General features: G+C 40.2%; 1 protein-coding gene across 3 annotated transcripts in view; it reads left to right on the top strand.

Annotated features, from left to right (window-relative positions):
* ABCG2 (ATP binding cassette subfamily G member 2 (JR blood group)) overlaps positions 1 to 17,453 on the top strand; it is a 220,405-nt gene extending 202,952 nt beyond the window's left edge. For all 3 annotated transcript variants that reach the window (XM_089652325.1, XM_089652326.1, XM_089652327.1), the window contains 5 exons: positions 6,963 to 7,087; positions 7,290 to 7,444; positions 8,239 to 8,328; positions 12,289 to 12,377; positions 16,660 to 17,453. In XM_089652325.1, the coding sequence (XP_089508451.1) occupies positions 6,963 to 7,087; positions 7,290 to 7,444; positions 8,239 to 8,328; positions 12,289 to 12,377; positions 16,660 to 16,807 (607 nt within the window). In that variant the 3' untranslated portion in view covers positions 16,808 to 17,453. The remainder of the gene's footprint in view (positions 1 to 6,962; positions 7,088 to 7,289; positions 7,445 to 8,238; positions 8,329 to 12,288; positions 12,378 to 16,659) is intronic.
* Positions 17,454 to 18,314: the final 861 nt, after the last annotated feature.

The raw sequence follows: 18,314 nt of genomic DNA on the forward strand, positions 1-18,314 counted from the left end.
ATGCACCCCTTTTTACTGTTTAAACAAGATGCTCACGCAGAGCTAGTAATATACCATTCATGAAATAGGGAAGAGGAAGAAGGAGAGTAGGCATTTAGCATCATAAAAACAAGTTCCTAGCCTCCACCCAAGGACCCCAGATCTTATTAAATTTTTTAGGGCAATTATGACCCATATAGATCATATAGTGCACCTGGTACACCATAGTTCTTCACTGCTGAATCATGGGTGGCTTCCACGTGATCATTATAAGTTGTCATTTGTAGAACACTGCATAAAAGAGGAAGCACTTTTTGGTGGAAGGAAACATCCAACTGAACTCCCATACCCAGCAGGAGAAAGACCGGGTACAAGGAAAGACAAAGATCTAGGATAGTATTTAGATCCGCCAACACTCCCTGCCAGTAGGATTGTAGTTTAGACCAGGACCAAATCATGTCTAGGAAAGAGCCCACTTCTGACAAGCATTGGGGACAATATTTGTTAACTGTAGGGTAAATGATAGCTAGCCTCTGCGGAGTATAATCTGCACAGTGTAAGAAATTAAGTTGGATTAATCTGTCTTTGGCCGATATCATCAGTGGTATAAATTGTTATATGTCTCCCCCCCCCCCCCCCCCAATCGTCTGCAGTAAGGCCAGGGAGATCATTCTGCCAGGTCCGACACAGTTTGGCAACTTTAGCTGTTTCCTTCCCAGCAATTCTCAGTTAAATTGAGGAGAGTAGTCAAGGAGCTCATCTGAATGAGATGCCAAAGTAACCATGGTGGGAAATTGCGCTCTAATCACGCGGCTCAATTGAATGTACCTGAAAAACATATGGTTAGGAAGTTGGAATTCCGATTTTAAGGTATTAAATGGAAGGAGGGATCCATGGGGGATAACATGTTTAAGGGCCGTGATACCATGTCTCGCCCACAAGATTGGATCTGGAATAGATTGGAGATGTGGGAGAGTAGGATTACCCCATAATGGTGTATGAGGGGAAATTGTGTCGGGGTCCCCTAAAAATGTAGTCACATGTTGCCAGACACAGTCGTAGTGTGCATTGGATGTGCCTGTATTAGACCAGGGACCTTGAAAAACCACATTGCTCACTTCTGCATAGTAGCCTAACAGAGTCTCCTTTGAGCTCACCACAGAGATCCCCCGAAGTTGTGCAAACCATCAACGAACAGTCACCAAGACCGTCACCCAATAGTAGTGCATAAAATTAGGAAGGGCCAAGCCACCTTTTGGAGATAGGGTAGTCTTTGCTGACTGTGGAATCTTCCCAGCCCAGATAAATGTGGTAATGTGGTAAGTAGTGGATCAATCTTGTCAAAGAAGACCTTGGAGATAATTACAGAGGTGTTGCGGAACACATATAGAAATTTAGGTAGAAAGGTCATCTTTATTAAATTGACCCTACCCACAGGAGTCAGTGGCAGGGATATCCATACTCCACATTTATGAGTGAGCTGGGTCATGACAGGGTGAAGATTATTAGGCAAAAATTTAGCAAAGTAAGCCATTATTTGAATTTATAATGCAGCTTTAATAATGCAGACCTCACCTTCTTATGCAGTCATTTTTTAAGTTTGGGTGGAAGTTTTGTGATACTTGTTCAGACACTCTATTATTACATTCTCTGGTTTCATGAGTAGTACTTTCACCTAAATGTAATACTCTTTCTTGTATATTTTAAAAGGGCATACACCTACTGTACTTTTCCCTTCTCAAGCCTTTTACTTTACCACACCTGAGAACCCTGCTTCAAAATAGACTTAGTCTATAATTTTTATTTTCTATTATATTTATTACCCAGGGATTAGAACACTGGAAGACTTATGCAAGGGGGCCTGTATATTTTTTTTTGTTGTTGTTTTTTTGTTTTTGTACTACAGGTTTGCATGATTTACTAGTATAAAAATTCTAGTAAACCACAAATATTCTATTTTAGCTTGCACCAGTCTTATAAGTGGTCTGTATTTATTTATTACAGGTAATTGTTTAGCACAGTCATTTTTGCACAGTGCTGTACATTCTCATCAGTCCTTGCCCTCGTGAGCTTATAAACTAGTTCGCATTCATACTAGGGCCAGTTTAGACAGGAGCCAATTAACCTACCAGCATGTCTTTGATGTGTGGAAGGAAACCCGCACAGGGAGTTTGTGGCCAAACTCCATGTAGGTAGTCCCATGGTTGGGATTTGCACCGACAACTCTGGTGCTGCTAGGCAGAAGTGCTAAATGCTTCGCCACTGTGCTATTTGAAAAAATTGCAGATTTTCTTATAAAGCATCAAACAGTGTTAGAAAATATACTGTATTAAATCACCTCATATCTAGTTTCAGGATTCTTTTATTGATTTATTTACAACTTTTATTAAACTTTTTTGTTTTCTTTTTCCATTACAAAACACACAGCAAAATATCATTTACATCCAAAAATACGAACATTCCTCTGAAATTTTCTAATCCCCTTTAACGATTTACCCAGGTCCATATAGCTCTTTCCAACTTTCCGTTCTATACCTATGATCGTTCTCCTCAATCCTCGCTTCCAACTCCTCTTTTTTTTCTTACTAACTATTCTTTCTTTCCCTCCAACCTTTTCTTTTCGCTTCTCCTATTCCTGCTACTGCCTTACAAAACATTCCCTTTATTCTCCTACCTCACATCAGATCCCTGGGACTCCCACTACTTCCATATATTTTCCTGATGCCTTCAAATCAGACCCTTTTCCCCAATCCTTTCTAAATTTACCCATATTACCTTTTGTCTGTGTGGTATAACTCCTCCATCCTGTTTATATATTTCACCCTATCTAGCCAGTCCCTCATTGTTGGAGGCTCATGCACCTGCCAAAATTTTGGGATAAGCCCCCTGTCCACACTGATTAGGTGGCATAATACACTTTTTATACTGCTTCGCTGGTGCTTATACAACACTCGGTGTCAAGTACCAACTCGTTAAACATTTATAATTCATTTCAACCGTGTTCATGTTAATCGACCCATGTGTTAATTTAAACTTTTTATTTTTCTGTGACTCATTCTTTTTTGTACCCAGCTCCCTTTCCCATTTCTCTAAGAATAGTGGAGGACCTGCCCCCCCCCCCCCCAATTCAACAAGGATCTTATATATCCCAGAAATAACATGTTTTGGCGACATGCTGGAGCCCGACATCTTTTCAAAAAAGAGCATGATCTCCATCATCCTCAGTGGTTCTGGCAACTTCGCAGCAAAATGTCTTAACTGACAATACCTCAATTCATCTAAAGAAACAAAAAACTCTTTTTTGTTACTCTTTAACTCTTGAAAAGTACCCAACTTCCCTGGAGGTATTCCCCCAGTTTAGCTCGGGGTAAAGTTTCAGCAGCAAAAGCGGTAACCCCAAGCTACACTCGGGAATACCCTGCAGCGTTGCTCCGGGATCCCTTCTGCACTTACCTTGTCCTTCGCTCCTGCGATGTCCCCCCTGCAGCGCCCCCAGCCATGTCCTCCAGCCGATGCCGGCATCCCTCTTCCAGGGTTCCGTTCTCTGCGACGTCAGGACGTACGGGGACGGAAGCGGTGGGAAATTTAAAAATGTCAAAAAGTCACTAAAAATACACTAAAATCACACAGTATAACATTACTGTTTCAAACCATTTTGCATACATTTTCTCCCTAGTGCTTTTGTCCTGTGCCCTGCCTGCATTTTTACTGTTCTTTCTGCCTGGAAACTGAGAAATGTCCAAGCGTCCAAAAAGCGTCCTTTTAGGTCAAAAGCAGTTTTAGACCAGCTAGAGAACAGCGATAGTAAATTAGAACCACTTGCAGAATTGAGTGATAATGATTCGTGGGGAAATTCGTCATCGGACACTGAAAACGATTTTGCGACTAAGATCAGTGATGTGCGATCTTGGCGCTTTATTTCAGATTTCAGTGTTTTTGGTTTGATTATATTATTGAATTAAATGTATTATTATATTATTATTTTTTAGGATTATTTATTAAATTATAATGTATGATTTCGTGTTTCAAATTTTAACATACCCAGGATGTTTACTAGACTCTTGTTCGGACAGATTGCAGTGAGTTATTCCTAAAAAAGGCCTACAATAACAAAACGACATATTTCCATGCAAAAAAATGTACTGCTTTGAGCAAAGAAATACTGACATAATCAGACCACTAGGGAGGTTAAGTATTATGTCCCCCAAACGTTCATCGACATCTTTAAACCATTTCTCAGAAACATCCTTCCCCGGCGGGAAGAAATCCGTACCCACCACGGGAATCAGTGGTGAATTATACTTCCAGTCCATTTTGATTGTGCATTCTATCCCATACTCTTAAAATCTCATTTATCAATGTACTACTAGTCTCATCATTTTGTGAGAAACTTTCCTGGTATCCAGATAATCCTCTCTAATTGTGTATTACTTAATATAATTCACAGGGGAAGAGTTTGGTTAAAATAAAAGGTGTATGTCCAATCTACAATTTATGACAACATCACCGCAGTATAATAGTTCTTAATATTGGGCAGGTTTAGTCCTCCTTTTCTCTTTCTTATTACACAGTACTCCATACCTAATTTTCGGTTTCTTATAAGCCCATTTATATTTAAGTATTATTTTTTTTATTATCCCAATGAAGGATCCTGGAATATGGACTGGGAGCATGTGAAATTGTATATAACATTTTTGGGACTATCACCAACCAGATTTATGCGTCCGATCCAAGAGACCCTTCCCCTAGAGTCTTCTCAGCTCATCTTTTATTTCATTTATTAAAGGAATATAATTTACCTGGTCTATATTATTTATAAAAGGGGTCAACTTTACGCCTAGGTAACCTAATTCCTTCTTCCTCCATGAAAATGGGAAGTCTTTTTGTAAAGTCTTCATCGCATTCTTTGAAACACTGATTTTCAAGATCTCTGATTTTGATTGATTTATTTTCAAATTTGAAAGCTCTCCATACCCTTTTAGTAATCCCAATAGGTTAGGCAGAGTTAACCCTGGGTTCACAATATAAAACACAATATACATCTTAAAGGACCTCGAGAGGGATCCATTTACCGTCACCTCGGCAGACGGGCCATTGTAGTTTCTATTCCCAAGGCCTCTAGGGTATCCATCATAAATCCGCAATCTACCCTGTCTAAAGCTTTCTCGGCATCAATTGACAATAAGATTGTTGGCAACTTTTCTTTCTTTGCCTTCTGTAAAAGAAGCGTGGTTCTCAATCCATTATCCCTCCCTTCCATTCCCAGGACAAAACCCACCTGGTCCGACTGTATCCATTCCTGGATTAACTCTTTTAACCTTGTAGCTAGCACCTTCGCAAACAGTTTAGTATCTATATTTAGCAGTGATATGGGTCTATAGCTAGCACATTGTGAACTGTCCTTTCCATCTTTTGGGATGACCGTTATATACGCTTGCAGCGATTCAGCTCTTATTCCCATTCCCTCTCCTAAGGTGTTCATATATATACAAAATTTTGGGACTAATAAGTCTCAGAATTTCTTATAATAACCCACCGTGTACCCATCGGGTCCTGGACTTTTCCCTCCTGCCGTATTCTTCAGGGCCGTATTAATTTCCTCCTGGGAGATCGCTTGTTCTAACGAGACTAATTTTTCTTTTGATATTTTTGGGAGGTCTGCTGCCTTTAAAAATTCCTGGCGTTTCCCCCTTCTTTCTTCCTCTGAGACTTTTGGGTTCCTAGGTTTTACATCATACAGCCTACTATAAAATTTTTGGAACATTTCAGCAATTTCAGTGGTGGAGTAGACCAGTTCTTCTTTTTCATCTTTAATTTTATCAGTATAATTCTTTGATTTCTTCTCCTTTTTAAGTCTTTTCATCAAATATTTTCCTGGCTTATTCCTCCGCTGATATATTTCCGTTGAAACCCTATTGAAGATCTTTCTTGGTCCCTGTTCCAGTAGGTCTTTTAACTCTTCTCTTTTAAGTATAATCTTCAAATGAACCTCTTTATCCTGTCTCTTTTTATGTGATTGTTCTAGCCTATACAACACCTCCATCACCTCCTTTTATTTTTCTGTCCTGATCTTTTTTTTTTTTTTTTTTTTTTTTTTTTTAGTTCCTGCGGCTATCAGGATTCCCCCCACATACGCCTTATGTGCTTCCCAGATAGTGGCTACAGAGACTTTCATTCAGCAGAAAAAATTGCTCTATTTCCTCCCTTAACCTCCTCTACTTCAGGATCCTGTATAAGCATCTCGTTCAATCTCCACATTGCCCTTTTGTTCTCTTCTCCACCTATATTTATTCTCCCCGTGACAGGAGAATAAGAAATAGACATAACTTCTATATTGGTTTTAACCAGTGAGTCTAGTTGTCTATGGTCGATCATAACTTAATCCAACCTTGAGTACGATCTATGTGCCAGGGAGAAGAAGGTATAATCTCTTTCTCTAGGATGTTTCACCCTCCATGCATCTATTAACTGACTTTGATGTAACCTCTTTTTCAACATTCTTAATTTTGTTTACCTCCTCCTCCCTGCGCACTCCAAGACGTATCCATCCATGGATCAAGGCAAAAATTAAAATCTCCTGCCAGGACCAGAATTCCCTTTTTAAACTCCATAATTTTCCTCAACATTTCGTACAGAAATCCCTCTGGATTTTGATTCAGACAGTAAATATTAACCAGGGTTTAGCTTTGTCCCCGCATTCTCCTTCTTAAACATAAAAACCTTCCCTCTGGGTCCACCAATCTCTCCTCCATATCAAAGTAACTTATGTCTTGTGGTAGTCAAGTTTCACAATTCTAAGCACAAAATGTTAATGGTAATCTAGTGTAGTATATCATATCTTGGTTCCTGTGAGTGTGTGTGTGTATATGTGTATATGTATATATGTATATATATATATATATATATATATATATATATATATATATATATATATATATATATATTAATTATATAATATATATATAAAAAAAATTTTTTCACAGACATGAATACATCAGCGGCTACTACAGATTATCATCTTACTTTTTCTCCAAATTGATGGCAGATCTACTTCCCATGAGAACAATGCCAAGCATTATTTTTACCTGCATTATCTACTTTATGATTGGTAAGATTCTTGTGGGGTGATCTCTTCTACTGAGGTTTTATTGTATGCTTCTAAGTAAGAAATAAATGTGTTTTTTTTCTTTATACTAGTTTTGACTTTGAGCAGTTTATCTTGCTGCTTTTCCCATATTGATTTTTGACATTTTTTGTAATCCTGAAGTTTGCCATTTTTACCTCCATCGTTTTTACATTTTCTTTTACAGGATTTAAACGTACAGCCGAATGTTTCTTTATTATGATGTTCACCTTAATGATGATCTCTTACACGGCTACATCCATGGCTCTGGCGATTGCCGCTGGTCAAGATGTTGTAGCTGTAGCTAACCTGCTCATGACAATATGTTTTGTCTTCATGATTGTAAGTGTTACCAGTGTATCGCTGTCTTTTGTGCTTGATTTACTTTAGTATTCTCCTGAAAATTAAAATGACAGTCTAATTAGCTGCTGGCGTTTTGGGAATTTGGTACAGTTACATCAGCTTGTGTTATTGATGTAGAGAATGTAGTGAATATTGGAATTTGCTTTTCTTGATATATCTAGCAGTTGTCATCAGAAACGATGGTGGCACTGGCACCCTAAAGCAGTAACATTTAAAAGTTGATTACATTACAGTGAGTCATTAATCAATGGAAGTTTTTTGTTTTTTTTCTTTTCATAGCACATTCTTGCCTAGAAGTTAACGTACAATATGTTATTACTGAAGCATTTTAATCAGTGAAAAATAAACAGTTCACCTGTTAAAACAGTGCTGTTAGCAGTTCAACCAGTTCAACCCATGTGTATTTTATATTGAAATTTCACAGCAAACCACTAAATGTGCATATTAAATATGTTTATTGTTTTACCTGTCAATTCTCCATAGTTAATCTGGTGATTTACTTGAAATCCTAATGCACCCCAAGGGTAGTATCAAATGTTTAAAAAAAAAAATAAAAAAAAAGTTTTATATTTGTTTTTTCTATGAAATCAAAAGTGTTGTCAGCATCAAGCTGGAATGGAAATGCTAATCATTAACAAAACTTACAGAGAAAGTTTAGTATTTTTAGCTTTTAAATGTAAAAGTCTTATTTTTTTTTTTTTTTTGTCTTTTTATAAAACATTATCATAGTCTCTATATTTTTTAAACATTTGTCAATCTTTTATGTCTTTTAGATCTTTTCAGGCTTGCTGGTGAATGTCACTTCTATAATGGATTGGCTACAGTGGCTGAAGTACTTTAGTATTCCTCGATATGGTCTGACTGTGAGTGGATTACACAACTGTTTGTGCATTTCTTTTCACTGAGATTTTGTAATGGTAATAAAGTGATATAGGATTGGTTGCACTGAAGGGGTATCTTCCCATCTGAGAGGCAGGATAGGTCCTCATGTTACCACACATCTTGTAGTTGTTGCGGATAGGGGTGCTTTTTTTGCAGCACAGTTATCTAACATCTCAAATGTGTGGAGAAAATATCCTACTGACTGGCATTCTAAGGAGCAGAGATCGAATAAAGGAGAAGTCCACTTTTCATTAAAAAAAATGTACACATTCTTTGCAGGTAAAAAAAAAAAAGTGCATTTTTTTTTTTTCACAGGTGCAATGCAAGTATCCTACAGACTCTCAGTCAGCTGTCTGCCTGTACCTTCCATACAGGCAGACAGTTACTGAACTGCTTTAACATCAATGAACTGTGAGAGCACTCACCACAATGACAGGTGGTAGCTGTAGTTCATTCACAAAACTTGTGCTACCCACTGGTCTACTGCAGGGGAATAAAGTTTGTAGCTGGATCCATTGGACATCCACTGGGCTTTAGGCTCCTGCCCAGTTTATCTAGTAGGTGATCTGGCAGATATTGCAGGGGAACCAAAATGGAAAGCATTCTAAGAAATCCCTTAGAAATCAGTGCATTAAAGATGGCTGAATTTGTGCAGATTTGCATACAATAGTAGGCTTCTATAAGGTATGTTGTCAGCATATAAATATGCAGTCCCCCAATTATGTATACAGTTTAATAGTAATATTTTTGGTAGTTTTTGTAGCAATTGTACATACAAATATGGATGCGAATGTCCATTTTGCTAAAGATCCTCCATCTTGTGTCATCCTCACTCCAAACCAGCCCCCCTCCCGTTCTGTTGAGTGGCGGGTGGTCTGGTGTGTGCTGAGTTCAGGAGTGCACAGGGCACAGCTGGATACCCTTGATGGTTGTAAACCCAATTAGCTGACGCCAGGGTGTCTGTCCCACTCTTGCTCTGAAGCTGATTGTAAAGCTATAAAACTGTCAGTCACTGGACTTCAAAAGCATTCCGGGATAGCAGTAAAACATACATCTCATTTGAAGACCACTTTTTATACACTTTCATAACTTCTCGTAAGAAATACGTACAAGAATACAAAGCATATATTCAAAGAGGTCATTTTTAATACAAGTCACCTAATACTTTACACCCCTACATTACATCTGCCTGAGAGCAGAAAGCGATATCTCTTTAACCGTCACAGGCAGATATGCCATATCTGATGTCTGGACGTTCAGAATATCGTTCTGCATATTATCCTACCAGTGGATAGGATGCTACATGTACCTATGGAAGGTTATTGACCATGATATAAACTGCGAGGGATTTGGTCATAGCCTGAGTCCCCCGCCTAAACACCCCTCCCCAAATGAGGCGATTGGTTCTCTGCTTTGGGAGAAACGTTACCCTTTTGTTCAGGACACTTGAACGCTGCTTAAACCAGGACTTCTGCAAGTATTCTACCTTCTTAAACTTCTTTCTTTATCTCTCTGCTGTGTTATTGCTCTCTGTATGTACAGTATATGTATATATTGGCTACATCTTTTTCTGTAAATATTTTTATTGCACCATTTTGACCTTTTTAGTAATAAATCCTATTTTCTGAAAAGTGTTGAACTGTTTCTAAAGCTCTTTAATGCAAACTAAAAATCCCTGTCTCTGAAGAGCGCTACTGTGTGTTTTAAACTTCTGCATAAATCTGCCTTCGGTGACCGTGTGTATGCAGATGCTTATTCAAACATCATAGTGTTACTGCTAAGATTGGTGAGTTTCCTCCTTCTCTGTACAAAAAGGCGGTGGTGGCAGTGTGAAGGGTTAATTGCGTAATTAACCTGACCCAGTAACAATCGCTCTCAGGCTGCGGCACATAGATTGTGGTCCAGTGAGCTGGAAAATCTTTGTGCAGGTTGCAGCTGGGTGTGGTGTTGTTACACATGTGACAGCGCGGTTTTAGATTGGCTAGTCCTTCGGTCACAAGTTGGTGAGAAGGGCTGGGGGTCTGACGACCATCACAGCATTTGTTTAACCACTTGCCTACCAGGCACTTATACCCCCTTATTTACCAGGCCAATTTTCAGCTTTCAGCGCTGCCGCACTTTGATTGACAATTGCGCGGTCATGCAACATTGTACCCATATGAAATTTTGATCATTTTTTTCTCACAAATAGAGCTTTCTTTTGGTGGTATTTAATCGCCACTGGGCGCTTTACTTTTTGCGCTATAAATAAAAAAAGTGCAAAAAATTTGAAAAATAAAAAAGTTTCTTTGTTTCTATTATAACATTTTTCAAACAGGTAATTTTTCTCCTTCACTGATGTGCGTTGATGAGCCAGCACTGATGGGCACTGATAGGCGGCACTGATGGGCACTGAGAGGCAGCACTGATGGGCACTGATAGGCAGTACTAATGAGGTGGCACGGATAGGCGGCACTGATAGACAGCACTAATGAGGTGTCACGGATAGGCGGCACTAATATGCAGCACTGATAGGCGGCACTGATAGGTGACACTGATGATGGGTACTGATAGACGGCACTGACTGGCATCACTGCTGGGCACTGACTGGCAGCACTGACTGGCACAACCCCTGGGCACTGACTGGTGGCACTGACTGGTGGCACTGGTGGGCGGCACTGGTGGGCAGCACTGGTGGGTGGGCACAGGTGGGTGGCACTTCTGGGCACAGGTAGGTGGCACTTCTGGGCACAGGTAGGTGGCACTGCAGAGTGGCACAGGTGGGTGCACTGCTGGGCACAGGTGGGTGCACTGCTGGGCACAGGTGGGTGATCTGGGCACAGGTTGGCGGAGCTAGTGGGCGCACTGCTGGGCAGAACTTGCGGGTGGCACTGCTGGGCACCGATCATCAGGGCACTGATCATCAGTGCCCTGATGATCGGTGCCGATCCCCGCTCTGACAACTGCCGGTCCTCGGCAGTACTTTCCTCACGATCTGACAGCGTGAGGAAAGTGCAGCCGAGAACCGGCACTTGTATTTCCCTCTGATCAGCGTGTCATTGGACACCGCTGATCACGTGGTAAAAGGCCGCTGTGATTGGCCTTTTACCACATCACGTGATCAGCTGTGTCCGTAGGACACAGCGATCACGGAGATCGCCGGGTGCGCGCCCCCTGGGGCGCGCAGGAGAGCGCGTTCTGGGAGGACGTCATATGACGTCCACTCAGAACTGGCCGGCCGCAGTGTAGCCGTCATTCGGCTATCTGCGGTCGGCAGCTAGGTAAAAACCGTTGCTTGTTAAGCTGACCAAATGTAAGATCACTCAAGACAGGGTTAGCCATTAGCCAAGCCCCTACCATTTTCAGCCTTTTGCAGCCTTCATACATCTCTCTGTAAATAATTTCTTTGAGCGCTGTCCCTGGGTAGTTTTGCACATTACTTTTTTGGAAATGCTGTGGTTTATGGCTGGATAAGGACTTTTTGGTTTAATGAGCTGTCCTATGAGAATATAAGCACATTGGTTATGCCTTACCATTTGTACGGTGTGTTAGAGAGCTGTATAGGTAATTCCATGCTTCGTCTACCTAAGAGGTATTACACCTAGGATAAGTTCTCAGTATGCATGTGTGGGGTCATATAGTATGGGATGTGACATACCAACATTTTTTCCTGCATAAACAGTATGCATATTCTAGGACCCTTGGATAAATTAAAAAAAAAACAAAAAAACATCCTTCAAAATGTTTTAGATTACACTATACTGACCAACCGTTGTGAATAAAATGCTCCCATCTTGTGAACCATCTAGTTCAAATTTCCTGAGTGAATTTAAAGTATTTTATTTAAAATTGTACTGTAGTTAAATTTAGCAGTATTCCTTTCTATATAGACATTTTAGGTCAAACTAAACAAAATAAATTGGAAGGCTAATCTGATCTCTTGATTTCTTTTCTGAAATTAGGCTTTGCAAGCTAATGAATTTCCAGGGCAAGTGTTTTGCAGACCATCAAACACCACCGAACCTTGCAATGCAAACAGTAGTTTAGTCATGTAAGTATATTGTTCACACGATATTTTGGCATTTTGCGGCATTTTATTTTATCAATAGGGCCCCCTTTACACTAGTGGACCGACAAGGTTCCCCTGTCCGTTTTTCAGGCAGACCCGGTCGGACCCTCCAGTCTCATCTCTGGAGCGGTAGGTGTAAACTGACATATTTACAAACTGACATTGCCTACATCTGATCCGATTTCTATCTGCTGAAAACAGACAAATGGGGATCTGAACCTCATCCATCTGGCGGAATGGATTGGATGGCAGACAGGTATAAGCAGACAGGTGGTCCGTTTTACTTCTGACCGCCCATAGAGGACAGCGGGCTACCCTGATGAGCAATCTGACTCCAACAGAGACCACTCCATGTGGAAGGGGACTTACAGGTGAAACTCAAAAAATTAGAATATCGTGCAAAAGTTCATTTATTTCAGTAATATAACTTAAAAGGTGAAACTAATATATGAGATAGACTCATTACATGCAAAGCAAGGTAGTTCAAGCCGTGATTTGTCATAATTGTGATGATTATGGCTTACAGCTCATGAAAACTCCAAATCCACAATCTCAGAAAATTAGAATATTACATGCAATCAATAAAACAAGGATTGCAATTAGAACAATATCATACCTCTGAAAAGTATAAGCATGCATATGTACTTAATACTTGGTTTGGGCCCCTTTTGCAGCAATTACTGCCTCAATGCGGCGTGGCATGGAAGCTATCAGCCTGTAGCACTGCTGAGGTGTTATGGAAGACCAGGATGCTTCAAAAGTGGCCTTCAGCTCTTGGGTTCATAGATTCTCTATGGGGTTCAGGTCAGGCGAGTTTGCTGGCCAATCAAGCACAGTAATCCCAAGGTCATTGAACCAGGTTTTGGTGCTGTTGGCAGTGTGGGCAGGTGCCAAGTCCTGCTGGAAATTGAAGTCAGCATCCCCATAAAGCTCGTCTGCGGAAGGAAGCATGAAGTGCTCCAAAATCTCATGGTAGATGGCTGCCTTGACCCTGGACTTAATGAAGCACAGTGGGCCAACACCAGCAGATGACATGGCTCCTCAAATCAACACAGACTGTGGAAACTTCACACTGGACTTCAAGCATCTTGCAGTGTTTCCTTGGTTTCCAAATGAGATGCAAAAGTTGCTCTCATCAGAAAAGAGGACTTTGGACCACTGAGCAACAGACCAGGTCTGTTTTTCTTTAGCCCAGGTAAGACGCTTCTGATGTTGTTTGTTGTTTAGGAGCGGCTTGACAAGAGGAATACGGCATTTGAAGCCCATGTCCAGGATCCGTCTGTGTGTGGTGGCTCTTGATGCACTGACTCCAGCCTCAGTCCACTCCTTGTGAAAGTCCCCGACACTTTTGAATGGCCTTTTCCTGACAATCCTCTCCAGGCTGCGGTCATCCCTGCTGCTTGTGCACCTTTTTCTTCCACACTTTTCCCTTCCATAATAACTTTCTATCAATGTGCTTTGATACAGCACTTCGGGAACATCCAACTTCTTTTGGAATTGCCTTTTGAGGCTTTCTCTCCTTATGGAGGGTGTCAATGATGGTTTTCTGCACAACTGTCAGGTCAGCAGTCTTTCCCATGATTGTGATTCCTACTGAACCAGACTGAGAGACCATTTAAAGGCTCAGGAACCCTTTGCAGGTGTTCTGGCTTAATTAGCTGATTAGAGTGGGACACTTTGAGCCTAGAATATTGCACTTTTTCACAATATTCAAATTTTCTGAGATTGTGGATTTGGGGTTTTCATGAGCTGTAAGCCATAATCATCACAATTATGACAAATCACGGCTTGAACTATCTTGCTTTGCATGTAATGAGTCTATCTCATATATTAGTTTCACCTTCTAAGTTGCATTACTGAAATAAATGAACTTTTGCACGGTATTCTAATTTTTCGAGTTTCACCTGTAGATGTCTTGTACATTAACAATGCACCAACATTTAAAGTGATTCTAAAGGTGCGTGTGTGTATGTATGTATATATATATATATATATATATATATATATGCATGTGTGTGTATATATGTATGTGTATGTGTGTATATGTATATGTGTATATATATATATATATATATATAATACACACACACACACGCCTATACTTATCTGCTCTGTGCAGTGGTTTTGCACAGAGCGGCCGGGATCCTCCTCTTCTCGGGTCCCCCTCCGGGGCTCCTGGCCCTCCCTCCTGTTGGGTGCCCCCAAAGCAAGCAGCTTGCTATGGGGGCACTCGAGCATACATACTCCCCAGCCGCGGCTCCATGTGTCCGTTCACACATGGAGCCGCGGCTCTGCTGCACCCCCTCTCTGTTCTCATTGGTTCACTGACTGTCTCAGCCAGTGAGAAGAGGGAGTCGAGAGGGAACCGAGACAGTGTACATCGCTGGATCGAGAGGGAATTAGGTAGGTATTGGGGGAAGTGGTGCTGGGGGGGATGCTGCACAGAAAAAGGCTTTTTACTATCATGCATAGAATGCATGAAGGTAAAAAACCTTGAGCTTTTACAACCATTTAAAGTATAATATTCAGTAGACAATGGTAAGCTTACATTTTCAGAAGCATCACACAATATTCAAGCTTACTAAGCATCTAATAGGGAATACACACACACGGATTCTTTAAATTGTAACTTCAGCCAAAGCTTTCTTCTTAATTTTGGCTAGGTTTTGGAAGTGTTTTAGACCCTTGTCAGCTTTGTGTTGCAATTTGTGGCAAATAAAATACTGGCAGGGGTATTAGAATTCTACCTTCTAAATATCTGTTGCCTAAGGGGAAAACTGTTTGCTCCCAGTCCTAGAGATACCATAGTCATTGGGACTGGGGGTAGGTTGATATCTCCACAATGGATCATCAAACAGCAGTAAAGATCTGACAGAGGTTTTAACCCATCTGGCTAGTGATATAAGTTAAGTGTTTTAAGTGGAACTTTACCCATAACAACTTGAGAAATAATGTTTTTTTAGTGAGGAACATTCCACATTAATAATGATGCTACAAAATTAGTGTGTGCTGTAAATTGCCTCCAGAATGAACTAATTTTTCATGACCCCAAAATTAGGGGATATATTATAGAATAAGTGACACAAACGTAAATCCGTGACACATAAAAGTAATAGGGGAAACAAAAAAGGCCCAAACCTTATATAAATCATCCAACATATAAAGTGAGCCTCATCAATTTATAATGATTCAACCGAACTATAAAGTTCAAAACCACCTAAAATGGTGGAGGTGTGCTATAGTTCTTTAAATGGTGTTGGTGTATGAAACGTTATACATAGAAGGAGATCCGACACGGTAAAATGCCCCTCACCTCCAAGAAGCGACCCCACAGGGTCAAAACGCTTGTTCAAGCAATAACGCACCAACCGGAAACCCGGACCCCCTCCTGAAGGTATAGGGTCCAACGATGGATCAAGCCCCCTCACTGATGGGAGAACGGCACAGTAGGCAGCCTCTTCAGAAATATCCTAGGATCAGCCAATCCTCATACAGCCAGAGAAAATAAAAAGCAAGATACACCCACAGTGTGATAACTTTTTAATTAAAAGAATAGAGTAATACAAGTGCCCACTCACATGTATATAACTTTAAACAAGCCTTATGTGAAACCACATGCTGTGGGTGTACTTTGCATTGGTGTCTATTAGCGTACCAAGATGGCATCCAGCCGGAAATTACGTCACCACATCCGGAAATTGCGTCACCGCGTCCCACGTGTTACGTCACGCTAACACGTGACTTCATCATAGATATATTTGTGTCAGCAGATTGGCCTCTACGTTTTCAGTACAGTGCCGGAAAAAGAGGGAAACTGAGCATGTGCAGAGCAGGGTGAGACTGCATTACTGGATTTTAGACCGTATAGTCACTTATTTTTAATATTTTCCATAGCTATAGCTGCAAAAGGGGTCAGCCTGAAGTGATCTAGCAGGACTTAATTATCTGACTAAAGTTCCATTTTAGGGGTTTTTTTTAAGATCATTAAGGGGTATGTCTCCCTCAGTCTGCGCAGCATATGCACACATATAAATGTGTTGTTGCTTAAAGTTAAGGAAAATCTTTACAATAGCACTTTCAGGTAACCATATAACTGAAAAAGAAAAGCATTTACCTCCTCTCCACAGCCCCCCTTCCCTTGTACAATATTGGTGAACTATACTTTTTTCTATTTTTTTTTCTGTAGTGCTCTAAACATTAAACTTTTGAATGCAATTGGTCAGTCTGGTTTTTAACGACTGAAAAATTTGCTCTTTTTTTTCAGAGCGACTGGTGATGGCCATCTTGAAAATCAGGGCATTGCATACGACTCCTGGGGCTTATGGCAGAATCATCTGGCACTGGCTTTAATGACAATTATATTTCTCACAATAGCCTACCTGAAGCTTTATTTCATGAAGAAGCTTACCTAAACCTGAGCAGACCTGCACTTTATATTGTCATTGCTTGTAGATGTTTATATGTAAATATGTTCTATAGGTTTAATCACCAAGTGACCTCTTAATCTGAATGTCTGAAACACAGTAAAGATAAGAAAAAGCCATTATATTATTATTTACATGTTACTGAAGATGCACTACTGAATTTGCATATGTGAGTTTGGTTTGAATATTATTACTCTTCTGAGGCAACTAGAAGCCATTATGCCAAATGACTGCACGAGCATCTCCTTAGTCTTATGTTTGTTTTATTAAAGGATATTGCTCATGTCATTTTTATATACCAGATCTTTGGCTGTTAATTGTATAGATATATAAAACATTGTTATCTTTACTGTGTTTCATTTAATAAGTGTTATTTTAGATGATGTAAATGTTAAAATTTATTTATGGCTACAATGTTTATAACATGCTGTATTAATGTTCTAATTTTAGTAATGTTCTATTTTTATATATATGTTCAGATCACTAAAATTTCTCTTTTGGTAACAACCGTAACAATGGAAGAATAAGTATATTTTGTGATGGCAATCATTTTGTTAAATGGCATTTTGCCTTAAAAAAAAGTTTTTGCCATTTTCGATAAAACTCTGAAAATGCAAATAAAACTTTTTCCATATGTGTGCGTTCTTTATGTAAATAGTCTTCTACGTTTTGAATCATTGCATGTAGTTATTGTATTTAAAGAGGTTTCCAGATTCTGTGAAATTGTTTAAAAAGCCCAGTGCTAGTTAGGCAAAGACAGTCCTAGAATGTATACATATTTTTATGTTATGTATAACCTGTAGAACGAAACACAGTGGTATTAGTGTAGGAAACTTTCTAAGTAAACTTATGTATAATGCACTAACCATAGACATGTGTTAAGGTGATTATAAACCTCCCTTTTTTTTTTTTTTTTTTTTTAATAATAAACTTCATACTTGCAATACCATTGCAAAGAGCAACCTTGATCCTCCTCTTTTGGGGTCCCCTGCCAGCACCATAGGAAGCTGCTTACTTTTGTGGCACACCAAGCTCAATCCCGAGCTGCGATGCCTATGTCCTTAGACCCAGAGAGCGTGGCACAAGCCCACCGCCCGCTTCCACATCACAGGATTTGATTGACTGCCTCTTTGTCTTGTGAGGAGAGAAGAGCGGACAGTCTCTGCTCTCCAGCACAAAATTGGATTGAGATCTGGTCCAGGTAAGGGGGGGCGACAGAGCAGCATACTGTGAACAAACACTTTAATGCATTCTCTGCATCTGACCAAAGCACATATTTCTATAGGGTTTGCTTGCCCCTCTCCAAAATGTTACTTCTCTGTGCCGGCCAGTTCCTCTGTTTTCAGTATGAGTCACTTCTGACACGTTTTCCTGACATCAGTAGCTAAGAGTGACAAGGGAGGGAGCTCCAGCTGAATGACAGCTCTGTTTCTGTGTCCCTCACCTCAGCTACAGTGTGTAACTGCAGTTTTCCACCCCCTGCTTTGTTAATCTG

The sequence above is a fragment of the Staurois parvus genome, unplaced genomic scaffold (assembly GCF_062004578.1).
Source record: "Staurois parvus isolate SC_StPar_1 unplaced genomic scaffold, SC_StPar_1.0 ptg000679l, whole genome shotgun sequence".
In the NCBI taxonomy this organism is placed as follows: domain Eukaryota; kingdom Metazoa; phylum Chordata; class Amphibia; order Anura; family Ranidae; genus Staurois; species Staurois parvus.